At 40.3% G+C, this 13,612-nt stretch overlaps 1 protein-coding gene across 1 annotated transcript; it reads right to left on the bottom strand.

Annotated features, from left to right (window-relative positions):
- Positions 1–1,210: 1,210 nt before the first annotated feature.
- Positions 1,211–8,720, bottom strand: LOC135506592 (ecto-ADP-ribosyltransferase 5-like). Its single transcript, XM_064925927.1, has 2 exons — positions 8,664–8,720; positions 1,211–1,957 (listed from the first exon to the last, which is right to left on the bottom strand). The coding sequence occupies exons 1-2, from the start codon at positions 8,664–8,666 to the stop codon at positions 1,211–1,213; spliced, it is 750 nt and encodes a 249-aa protein (XP_064781999.1). The 5' UTR covers positions 8,667–8,720.
- Between the last annotated feature and the right edge of the window lie 4,892 nt (positions 8,721–13,612).

A 13,612-nucleotide genomic window follows, 5' to 3' on the forward strand; every position in this document is an offset into this window, starting at 1 on the left:
GGTAAATCTAGGCATTGAGTAATGATGAGAGAGATATTGTCTCTAGAAACATCATTGAAACCAGGAGATGTCATCGCATGTGTGTATGGTGGAACTAATAGTTTGGATAAGGTATAGTGAGTAGGACTAGAGGCTCTACAGTGATAATAAACACTAACCAGAACAGCAATGGACAAGGCATATTGACATTAAGGAGAGGCATGCTTAGTCGAGTGATCAAAAGGGTCCAGTGAGTAGTGAGGTTGGTTGGGGTCACTGCGATTCAGACAGCTAGCAGGGCCATCGGTAGCAAGCTAGCATAGGATGGAGGTCTCTTTTTAGCCACCTCGTGCATTTCCGTTGGTAGGAATAAGTGGGGTCCCGTGTAGAAGAGGGGATGAATCCAATTCACAAAAAAACAAAACAATAGATATAGTTATAGAGGCCCAAGAAAATTTTTAATTAAATTACAAAATTAAATTGTCCGATAGGTCTATTCAGATAGCAGCCGATAAGACAGCTAACGATTAGCGGACCGCAGATTGGCGTTCAGGTAACGTCGCGACGGAGGAGCCAGCCGGATAACTCCCTCGGAGAGATAACGTCGGTAGTCCAGTTGTGAAGGCCCGGTGGGGCTCCGCGTTGGCAGGAAAACGGGTCCGGATAGCTGATTGTAGCCCAGGAGTGACTGATGGAACTCTTCAGCTGGCTAGCTCCGGAATAATTTATGTTTGCTCCGGAATCGACGTAAGCCGATAGTCACACGGATAGCAGATAGCAAGCTGCGAGATCCAGGTATAAATGTCCAGAGTTAGCGGTTGAAATCCGGGGACATGGAGAGAAACATAGGTCCGGTATGTTCCGGTCCGAGCCGGAACATTTTCGAGCTATAGATTTTCGAGCTAAAGGATAGCTGATGACCACAAACCGTGGTTAGCTGAATACTAACGATTAGCCAGTAAAGAAGCTAACTAGCTTCTGATTATCTTCTGATTAGCTTCAGGCTAGCTTCTGGCTAGCTTCTATGGAGGATTACAGATTTGAGGTAAATAATACTTTCTTTAAAAAAAAATATAAATTGGTGAGTCGGGTTGCAGGAAAGTGTTTTGAAGATTTACTGTAGCCTTTTGATAATGTTTTACAGACTGTAAAGGGAACTGGAAGAAGGGTGTACTGTAACCTACTGAAAATGTTATACAGACTGTGGAAAAGCAGATGTGCTGGTTTGATGTCACCCTATTTGGAGCGACTTGACCATTTTGCAATTCATTTCACTCAGTGTTTTGATGCCCTGTAGTTTGTACACAACATCGCACCAAAGATCCTTCACTTCTTCTTTCTTGATCACGGCTGTAATGTTGAACACTTCATAGGGTGGAATCAACACCTCCTTTTCATAATCTCTCATTACTGGGTAGGATTTGAGGTCAGCGCCAAAACATGTATTTATCTCAAAGCAGGACTTCTCTCCAAAACGTGTCAAGTTCTTTAGGAAAGAGCTGGAGGCAAATGAGCCAAAACGGATTTCCTTGTTCACTTCACCTGTAAAGTTCAATTTAGTTCTTCTGTATGTGGTGTAACAGCTCCGTTGGTCTGGGTTTTCTTTCAGGAGGAGAATAGCTTCAGTCAGCAGGAAATGCAGGGAGTGGAACTTGAAGGCAGAGGTGTAGATGCTCTTGTTGGTAAAACATGCTTGGTTAAAATCTTTGTATATTGTTGGGTATTCTGCACTGTAAGCACAGATAGCCTGGACATGCTTCAGTTTAAGATTGTCTTGGATGGTCCTGTTTCTTGCACACTTTTCTGCTTTTGTCCAGGAAGCATTGAAGTTTGCAGTTGTTTTTTTCTCCTCCTCAAGAAATTTTGTGTCTACCAGCCCAGACATTTCATTTCTACAGCCGTTGTACATGTCGTCAACAGAGTCAGGGGCCATGTTCAGGGGAATCGGAGGAGAGACAGAGCGACCACCACATGTTTTCTGTAGAGAGAGAGAACATAAACACCTCCAGCACACTGACTGTAGAGAGAGAACAAAACTACCTGAATCACACTGACTGTATATAGAGAGAACAAAACTACCTGAATCACACTGACTGTAGAGAGAGAACAAAACTACCTGAATCACACTGACTGTATATAGAGAGAACATAACTACCTGGTTCACACTGACTGTAGAGAGAGAACATAACTACCTGAATCACACTGACTGTATATAGAGAGAACATAACTACCTGAATAACACTGAATGTAGAGAGAGAGAACATAACTACCTGATTCACACTGACTGTATAGAGAACATAACATAACTACCTGAATCACACTGACTGTAGAGAGAGAGAACATAACTACCTGAATCACACTGACTGTAGAGAGAGAGAACATAACTACCTGATTCACACTGACTGTAGAGAGAGAGAACATAACTACCTGAATCACACTGACTGAAGAGAGAGAACATAACATAACTACCTGATTCACACTGGCTGTAGAGAGAGAGAACATAACATAACTACCTGATTCACACTGACTGTAGAAAGAACATAACATAACTACCTGAATCACACTGACTGAAGAGAGAGAGAACATAACTACCTGAATCACACTGGCTGTAAAGAGAGAGAACATAACTACCTGAATCACACTGACTGTAGAGAGAGAGAACATAACTACCTGAATCACACTGACTATAGAGAACATAACATAACTACCTGAATCACACTGACTGTAGAGAGAGAGAACATAACTACCTGAATTACACTGACTGTATAGAGAACATAACATAACTACCTGAATCACACTGACTGAAGAGAGAGAGAACATAACTACCTGAATCACACTGGCTGTAAAGAGAGAGAACATAACTACCTGAATCACACTGACTGTATAGAGAACATAACATAACTAACAGAATCACACTGACTGTAGAAAGAGAGAACATAACATAACTACCTGAATCACACTGACTGTAGAGAGAGAGAACATAACTACCTGAATCACACTGACTGTAATAGAGAACATAACATAACTACCTGAATCACACTGACTGTAGAGAGAGAGAACATAACTACCTGAATCACACTGACTGTAATAGAGAACATAACATAACTACATGAATCACACTGACTGTAGAGAGAGAGAACATAACTACCTGAATCACACTGACTGTAGAGAGAGAACATAACTACCTGAATCACACTGACTGTAGAGAGAGAGAACATAACTACCTGAATCACACTGACTGTAATAGAGAACATAACATAACTACCTGAATCACACTGACTGTAGAGAGAGAGAACATAACTACCTGAATCACACTGACTATAGAGAGAGAGAACATAACTACCTGAATCACACTGACTATAGAGAACATAACATAACTACCTGAATCACACTGGCTGTAGAGAGAGAGAACATAACTACCTGAATCACACTGACTATAGAGAACATAACATAACTACCTGATTCACACTGACTGTAGAGAGAGAACATAACATAACTACCTGAATAACACTGACTGTAGAGAGAGAACATAACTACCTGAATCACACTGGCTGTGGAGAGAGAACATAACTACCTGAATCACACTGACTGTAGAGAGAACATAACATAACTACCTGAATCACACTAACTGTAGAGAGAGAACATAACTACCAGAATCACACTGACTGTAGAAAGAGAGAACATAACATAACTACCTGAATCACACTGACTGTAGAGAGAGAACATAACTAACTGAATCACACTGACTGTATAGAGAACATAACATAACTACCTGAATCACACTGACTGTAGAAAGAGAGAACATAACTACCTGAATCACACTGACTGTAATAGAGAACATAACATAACTACCTGAATCACACTGACTGTAGAGAGAGAGAACATAACTACCTGAATCACACTGACTGTAATAGAGAACATAACATAACTACCTGAATCACACTGACTGTAGAGAGAGAGAACATAACAACCTGAATCACACTGACTGTAGAGAGAGAACATAACATAACTACCTGAATCACACTGACTGTAGAGAGAGAACATAACTACCTGAATCACACTGACTGTAGAGATAGAACATAACTACCTGAATCACACTGACTGTAGAGAGAGAACATAACTACCTAAATCACACTGACTGTAGAGAGAGAACATAACTACCTGAATCACACTGACTGTAGAGAGAACATAACATAACTACCTGAATCACACTGACTGTAGAGAGAGAACATAACTACCTGAATCACACTGACTGAAGAGAGAACATAACATAACTACCTGAATCACACTGACTGTAGAGAGAGAGAACATAACTACCTGAATCACACTGACTGTAATAGAGAACATAACATAACTACCTGAATCACACTGACTGTAGAAAGAGAGAACATAACTACCTGAATCACACTGACTGAAGAGAGAACATAACATAACTACCTGAATCACACTGACTGAAGAGAGAGAGAACATAACTACCTGATTCACACTGGCTGTAGAGAGAGAGAACATAACTACCTGATTCACACTGGCTGTAGAGAGAGAGAACATAACTACCTGATTCACACTGGCTGTAGAAAGAGAGAACATAACTACCTGAATCACACTGACTGTAATAGAGAACATAACATAACTACCTGAATCACACTGACTGTAGAGAGAGAGAACATAACTACCTGAATCACACTGACTGTAATAGAGAACATAACATAACTACCTGAATCACACTGACTGTAGAGAGAGAACATAACATAACTACCTGAATCACACTGACTGTAGAGAGAGAACATAACTACCTGAATCACACTGGCTGTAAAGAGAGAGAACATAACTACCTGAATCACACTGACTGTAGAGAGAGAACATAACATAACTACCTAAATCACTGACTGTAGAGAGAGAACATAACTACCTGAATCACACTGACTGTAGAGAGAACATAACATAACTACCTGAATCACACTGACTGTAGAGAGAGAACATAACTACCTGAATCACACTGACTGAAGAGAGAGAGAACATAACTACCTGATTCACACTGGCTGTAGAGAGAGAGAACATAACTACCTGATTCACACTGGCTGTAGAAAGAGAGAACATAACTACCTGAATCACACTGACTGTAATAGAGAACATAACATAACTACCTGAATCACACTGACTGTAGAGAGAGAGAACATAACTACCTGAATCACACTGACTGTAATAGAGAACATAACATAACTACCTGAATCACACTGACTGTAGAGAGAGAGAACATAACTACCTGATTCACACTGGCTGTAGAGAGAACATAACATAACTACCTGATTCACACTGACTGTAGAGAGAGAGAACATAACTACCTGAATCACACTGACTGAAGAGAGAGAACATAACATAACTACCTGATTCACACTGACTGTAGAGAGAGAGAACATAACTACCTGAATTACACTGACTGTATAGAGAACATAACATAACTACCTGATTCACACTGACTGTAGAGAGAGAGAACATAACTACCTGAATTACACTGACTGTATAGAGAACATAACATAACTACCTGATTCACACTGACTGTAGAGAGAGAGAACATAACATAACTACCTGAATTACACTGACTGTATAGAGAACATAACATAACTACCTGATTCACACTGACTGTAGAGAGAGAGAACATAACATAACTACCTGATTCACACTGACTGTAGAGAGAGAGAACATAACTACCTGAATCACACTGGCTGTAGAGAGAGAGAACATAACTACCTGAATCACACTGACTGTAGAGAGAGAGAACATAACTACCTGAATCACACTGACTGTAGAGAGAGAGAACATAACTACCTGATTCACACTGACTGTATAGAGAACATAACATAACTACCTGATTCACACTGGCTGTAGAGAGAGAGAACATAACTACCTGAATCACACTGACTGTAGAGAGAGAGAACATAACTACCTGAATTACACTGACTGTAATAGAGAGAGAGAACATAACTACCTGAATTACACTGACTGAAGAGAGAGAGAACATAACTACCTGAATCACACTGACTGTATAGAGAACATAACATAACTACCTGAATCACACTGACTTTCTAAGGCCATGGATGAGATATAAATCAAGTAAATCACACACACAAACAAGGGGTGATAAAGGTCATAAATAAACCAAAAGGGCTGACTGATCGTCTTACCAACCCTTTGTTAATTGTGTGAACACCTAATCAAGATTTATTAGTGTTTTTATTTTTGATATTTGTTTGAATTTTTCTTCTTCTTCAACATTTTTTATGTAACCATTATTTAACTAAGTCAGTTAAGAACACATTCTTATTTACAATGACGGCCTAAGAACAGTGGGTTAACTGCCTTGTTCAGGGGCAGAACGACAGATGTTTACCTTGTCAGCTCGGGGGTTCATTCCAGCAGCCTTTCGGCTACTGGCCCAACACTCTAACCACAAGGCTGCCTGCTGCCCCTTTACAGGGACATTACACAGTATTTTGTGTAGATCATTGACAAAAAATGTCAACTAAATACATTTTAATCCCATCTTCTAACAACATGTGAAAAAAAGTGGAGGGGTTTGACAAACTGTTAGAAAGGTGGCATCCTATGTCAGTGTCACCATGAAGGTTACTGGGATCTTCAGTAAGGCTATTCTACTGCCAAGATTGGTCTATGTAGATTGCATGGCTGTGTCCTCAACTTTACACACCTATCAGCAACGGGTGTGGCTGAAATAGCCAAAATCACTAATTTGAAGGGCTGTCCACATACTTTTGCATATATGGTTTACAGTGCATTCGGAAAGTATTCAGACCCCTTGACTTTTTCCACATTTTGTTACGTTAAAACCTGATTTTATCATAGATTAAATTGTTTTTTTTTCTTCATCAATCGGCACACAATACCACATAACAACAAAGCAAAAACAGGTTTTTAGAAATGTTTACAAATGTATAAAACAATACTGAAATACTACATTTACATAAGTATTCAGACCCTTTACTCACCTTCGGCAGTAATTATAGCTTCGGGTCTTCTTGCGTATGGCGCTACAAGATTGGCACACCTGTGTTTGCGGAGTTTCCCCCATTTTTCTGGATGGCGAGTGTCGCTGCACAGCTATTTTAAGGTCTCTCCAGAGATGTTCGATCGGGTTCAAGTCTGGGCTCTGGTGGGCAACTCAAGGACACTCAAAGACTTGTACCGAAGCCACTCCTGCATTGTCTTGGCTGTGTGCTTAGAGTCGTTGTCCTGTTGGAAGGTGAATCTGCGCCCAGGTCTGTGGTCCTGAGCACTCTGGAGCAGGTTTTCATCAATGATCTCTCTGTACTTACATCTTTGCCTCCAATCTGACTAGTCTTCCAGTCCCTGCCACTGAAAAACATCCCCACAGCATGATGCTGCCACCACCATGCTTCACCGTAAGGATGGTGCCAGGTTTCCTCCAGACGTGACGCTTGGCATTCAGGCTAAAGAGTTCAATCTTGGTTTCATCAGACCAGAGAATCTTGTTTCTCATGGTGTGAGAGTCTTTAGGTGCCTTTTGGCAGACTCCAAGTGGGCAGTCATGTGCCTTTTACTGAGGGGTGGCTTCACTCTGGCCACTCTAACATAAAGGCCTGATTGGTGGAGTGCTGAGCGATGGTTGTCCTTCTGGATGGTTCTCCCATCTCCACAGAGATACTCTAGAGACCATCGGGTTCTTGGTCACCTCATGACCAAGGCCCTTCTCCCCCGATTGCTCAGTTCGGCCAGGCGGCCAGCTCTAGGTAGAGTCTTGGTGGTTCCAAACTTATTCCATTATAGAATGATGGAGGACACTGTTCTTGGGGACCTTCAATGTTGCAGACAGTTGTTTTGGACCCTTCCCCAGATCTGTGCCTCCACACAATCCGGACAATACGGACAATTCCTTCAACCTCATGGCTTGGTTTTTGCTCTGACATGCACTGTCAATCTCAAAGATGATCAATGGAAACAAGATGCATCTGAGCTCAATTTCGAGTCTCATAGCAAAGAGTCTGAATACGTATGTAAATGAGGTATCTATTTTCATTTTTTTATATATTGCAACTAGAAACCTGTTTTCGCTTGGTAATTATGGGGTAGTGTGTATTGAATCCATTTTAGAAAAAGGCTGTAACAAAATGTGGAAAAAGTCAAGGGATCTGAATACTTTCCGAAGGCACTGTACCGTATGTGTAGGATCTTAATTTGAGCTAGTTTTCTACAGCAGGAAAATAATCCCAGAACAGCAGGAAATGTGGATTATTATGTGGATTATAATGAATGGAAAAAATGTTGTAAGAGTTGATAAAAAAATTTGTTAGGGCAAATTAAGTGTGACATTTTAAAGTGAAATTACTATCTTTAGCATCCTTTATAATTACTTTAATAGACTACACTACCTACAATACACGACACGTTTGGATTTCCTACAAGTTTGGAATTCCTGCTGAACAGGAAAATTCTTGCCAACAAAAGAGTGATCAAATTAAGATTCTATATCAGTAGCTACATTAGGCTCAATTTAGTCCCCTCTTCACCCTCACACACACACACACACACACACACACACACACACACACACACACACACACACACACACACACACACAGAGATACAGACAGGCTCACACAGACAGGCACACGCATACACAAACCAAAAATATATTTAACTCAATTTACCATCCCTACGGCCACACCAGAGGTCAACAGAAGAAATGTCCATACTGTAATGATCGCCATCTTCATTCAAATCAACCGCAGACATAAAGGAGAAAGAGAAAACACAGTAACATTATGGCATTATTGATGATTGTGTTATACAGGGGTAGCAAATTGTCCTCTTGGAGAGCTTCAGTACTGTGGGTGCAGGGTTTTACTGCAGCCCTGCTTTGACACATCCAATTAATTTATTTGGCAGGTAGCTTAGTGGTTAAGAGGGTTGGGGCAGTAACTGAAAAGTTGCTGGTTTGAATCACAGAGCCGACTAGATGAAAAATCTGCCTGTGCCCTTGAGCAAGGCGCTTAACCCGAATGGCTCTGGATGAGAGTTTCAGCTAAATTACTTAAATTGTAATCAGGATTCTGTCACTGTTGAATCAGGTGTGTTTGAATAGGGCTGGAACACAGTAGCTTTCCAAGAGGAGAGTTGTCCACCTCTGGAGTTAAAGGCTGCAAACAAACTTGTCTGTGGGGAGCAATGGAAACCCTGTGTCAGAGACTGGAATAGAAATGACCTTGTGTTTAGTTTAAGCTTCTTTAAGATGCTGTGTCTGTATTCATGGCTGTTTTATACTAGTATTGTCATGGTAGTTTCACAGCTCCTCCTCTGTGTCTGTATTCATGGCTGTTTTATACTAGTATTGTCATGGTAGTTTCACAGCTCCTCCTCTGTGTCTGTATTCATGGCTGTTTTATACTAGTATTGTCATGGTAGTTTCACAGCTCCTCCTCTGTGTCTGTATTCATGGCTGTTTTATACTAGTATTGTCATGGTAGTTTCACAGCTCCTCCTCTGTGTCTGTATTCATGGCTGTTTTATACTAGTATTGTCATGGTAGTTTCACAGCTCCTCCTCTGTGTCTGTATTCATGGCTGTTTTATACTAGTATTGTCATGGTAGTTTCACAGCTCCTCCTCTGTGTCTGTATTCATGGCTGTTTTATACTAGTATTGTCATGGTAGTTTCACAGCTCCTCCTCTGTGTCTGTATTCATGGCTGTTTTATACTAGTATTGTCATGGTAGTTTCACAGCTCCTCCTCTGTGTCTGTATTCATGGCTGTTTTATACTAGTATTGTCATGGTAGTTTCACAGCTCCTCCTCTGTGTCTGTATTCATGGCTGTTTTATACTAGTATTGTCATGGTAGTTTCACAGCTCCTCCTCTGTGTCTGTATTCATGGCTGTTTTATACTAGTATTGTCATGGTAGTTTCACAGCTCCTCCTCTGTGTCTGTATTCATGGCTGTTTTATACTAGTATTGTCATGGTAGTTTCACAGCTCCTCCTCTGTGTCTGTATTCATGGCTGTTTTATACTAGTATTGTCATGGTAGTTTCACAGCTCCTCCTCTGTATCTGTATTCATGGCTGTTTTATACTAGTATTGTCCTGGTAGTTTCACAGCTCCTCCTCTGTGTCTGTATTCATGGCTGTTTTATACTAGTATTGTCATGGTAGTTTCACAGCTCCTCCTCTGTGTCTGTATTCATGGCTGTTTTATACTAGTATTGTCATGGTAGTTTCACAGCTCCTCCTCTGTGTCTGTATTCATGGCTGTTTTATACTAGTATTGTCATGGTAGTTTCACAGCTCCTCCTCTGTGTCTGTATTCATGGCTGTTTTATACTAGTATTGTCATGGTAGTTTCACAGCTCCTCCTCTGTGTCTGTATTCATGGCTGTTTTATACTAGTATTGTCATGGTAGTTTCACAGCTCCTCCTCTGTGTCTGTATTCATGGCTGTTTTATACTAGTATTGTCATGGTAGTTTCACAGCTCCTCCTCTGTGTCTGTATTCATGGCTGTTTTATACTAGTATTGTCATGGTAGTTTCACAGCTCCTCCTCTGTGTCTGTATTCATGGCTGTTTTATACTAGTATTGTCATGGTAGTTTCACAGCTCCTCCTCTGTGTCTGTATTCATGGCTGTTTTATACTAGTATTGTCATGGTAGTTTCACAGCTCCTCCTCTGTGTCTGTATTCATGGCTGTTTTATACTAGTATTGTCATGGTAGTTTCACAGCTCCTCCTCTGTGTCTGTATTCATGGCTGTTTTATACTAGTATTGTCATGGTAGTTTCACAGCTCCTCCTCTGTGTCTGTATTCATGGCTGTTTTATACTAGTATTGTCATGGTAGTTTCACAGCTCCTCCTCTGTGTCTGTATTCATGGCTGTTTTATACTAGTATTGTCATGGTAGTTTCACAGCTCCTCCTCTGTGTCTGTATTCATGGCTGTTTTATACTAGTATTGTCATGGTAGTTTCACAGCTCCTCCTCTGTGTCTGTATTCATGGCTGTTTTATACTAGTATTGTCATGGTAGTTTCACAGCTCCTCCTCTCTATCTGTATTCATGGCTGTTTTATACTAGTATTGTCATGGTTTGTAAGTCGCTCTGGATAAGAGCGTCTGCCAAATGACTTAAATGTAAATGTAAATGTAGTTTCACAGCTCCTCCTCTGTTTGTCTGAGAAATGACATTTACATAGTGTACCCCTCAAACCTCAAACTCAGAAGCAGACCACACACACAGACACACACACACACACACACACACACACACACACACACACACACACACACACACACACACACACACACACACACACACACACACACACACACACACACACAGGAAACACTTATTTCATGCTGATCTGTGTGTGAACATGACCAACAACAGCAACACCACTGCTGATACGGAGAAAGGTTCTCCATAGTAACAGTACATCATAATGATCAACATCTTCCACTAATCAGGGACTGATTCAGACCTGGATTACTCTTTAGCCAATATACCACTAATCAATCAATCAATCACCCAAAATAAAGGAAAGCAGCACTATGGTGAAGCCTGCGTCCCTCCAGGAACACGAGTCCACTCGTCGAAGCTTTGTCTGCCAATCATTCATTTAGCTGGTTGAGGTAAATACTGTCCTCTACTGGCTGATGTGCATAATGCACCGAGTCAAGACAAGGCCTCTGGGTACATTAGTGTGTACATTTGCTTTTCAGTGCCAAGGGTACGTGATATTTTATATTGAAAACAATGTAAGAAACCTTATCACATTTACAAGGTAGATCGATTTACAATTCACATCCCCGTAATTGTTTAACTGATCGAAAAATCTATATGATATCCATAATCCTAAATTCACAATCAACAGCTGTATACATACAGTACATATCTCAACTGAACGTCAGGTTTTCATCACACACGTACACACAAACATGTTGTTTTACTATCCTTCTGGGGACCAAACAATTGATTGCAATTTAATTATCCTATTTTGACTAACCCTAAACCTAACCCTAACCTTTAACCTAACCCTAACCTTTAACCTAACCCTAACTTTAACCCTTACCTTAGCCTTAACCCCAAACCACTAACCCTTCATTCTAACCCCAATAGAAAAAGAATGTGAGACTAGGGGTCCAACTATGGAAGCCCTGCCCAACCTATTAACATTTAACAACAAAATCCACAGTCTGTTAACAGACAAAAGCAAACACATTCAATTAGATATAAACTCATAAGCAAAGAGAGGTTCACATTTCCATCAAAGGGGAGTGTGTGCAAACATGGCTGTTGTTGAACCACACCAGTGATTAGACTATATCTTCATCATCACATCATGAAAGGTCATGTTGATGTTCATTTCTCTTCTGTCTCTTTTCCCCCTTCTCTCTTTATCCTCTGTGTCTGTCAATGCTTTCTCTTTCTCTCTTTCTCTCAGTCGCTGTGCTGGTGGAGGGGATTGATACGACCAGGGAGAATGGCCCCCCTCTGGAGGGCTGAAACTTTCTTTTTCTATGACCTTGGAAGAAATATAGAAGGAGTGACTGCAACCACCATTATTCCTTTTTGTTTGTTTTGACTTTTGCCACGGGGGAAATATGGGGCTTTGTCTATTTTCAGAGACTAGTTTAATTACGTCTGTTTTGCGTTCTGTACATTTAATTCCAGGATTTGTATTTTTTTTTATTTGGTAGATCTTATTTGGTAGATCTTATTTAGTAGATCTTATTTGGTAGATCTTATTTAGTAGATCTTATTTGGTTGATTCTTAAAGAGTCGGTGTCTGCGTCCCCTGTGGAAATCTAATTAGCATAATACAAAAATCTCCATCAAAATCCATCCGTTTAAACTAGAGAATGTTTTATTTTTTTGCATTGGATGCATCTCAATCCACCACATCTGCTGATGTCACCTTCCGCATCTGCAGTAGTTTGGGTGACACATTAATATGACCCCTTTGGAACATCTGACTGTAGGTTGTTTTGCTGTAGGACGCCCACAAGCCTCACAAAACTCGTATGAGGGTCTCCAGTAGCAGTTTAGTTCCTAAAATAAGGGGTTGAATACAAACTTCCCTGATATTTATTATATCTCTCTGATATAGGACACTTCACCACAAACTGCCTTTCTATCTGTTGTTTCATGTGTTATTCAATGCATTTCTATGGGCCAACAGCATTAGAGAGAAGCTGGTTGGATAGAGGGTAAATTCATGCTTTAGTCAATATACAAATCCGTTGTTATTTTCTAAGTTTATTATTCTATCAATATACAGTATTAACAGAGCACATAAATAGACATGCAATGCCTTCAGGGAGTATTTAAAATGGATTCAATTACGATGTTGTGTCACTGGCCTACACACAATACCACATAATGTGACAGTGGAAAAATGTTTTTAGAAATGTTTACAAATTAATAAAACATTTAAAGTACTCAACCCCTTTGTTATGGCCTGAATAAGTTGAAGCGTAAACATTTTCTTAACCAGTCACAGAAGTTGCATGGACTGTGCAGTAATAATGTTTCAGATCTCATCTCTGTTCCCCACACCTAGAATTATCTGTGAAGGCCCTCTGTCGAGCAGTACATTTCAAATACAGATTC

This window comes from Oncorhynchus masou, chromosome 20 (genome assembly GCF_036934945.1).
Source record: "Oncorhynchus masou masou isolate Uvic2021 chromosome 20, UVic_Omas_1.1, whole genome shotgun sequence".
NCBI lineage: Eukaryota > Metazoa > Chordata > Actinopteri > Salmoniformes > Salmonidae > Oncorhynchus > Oncorhynchus masou.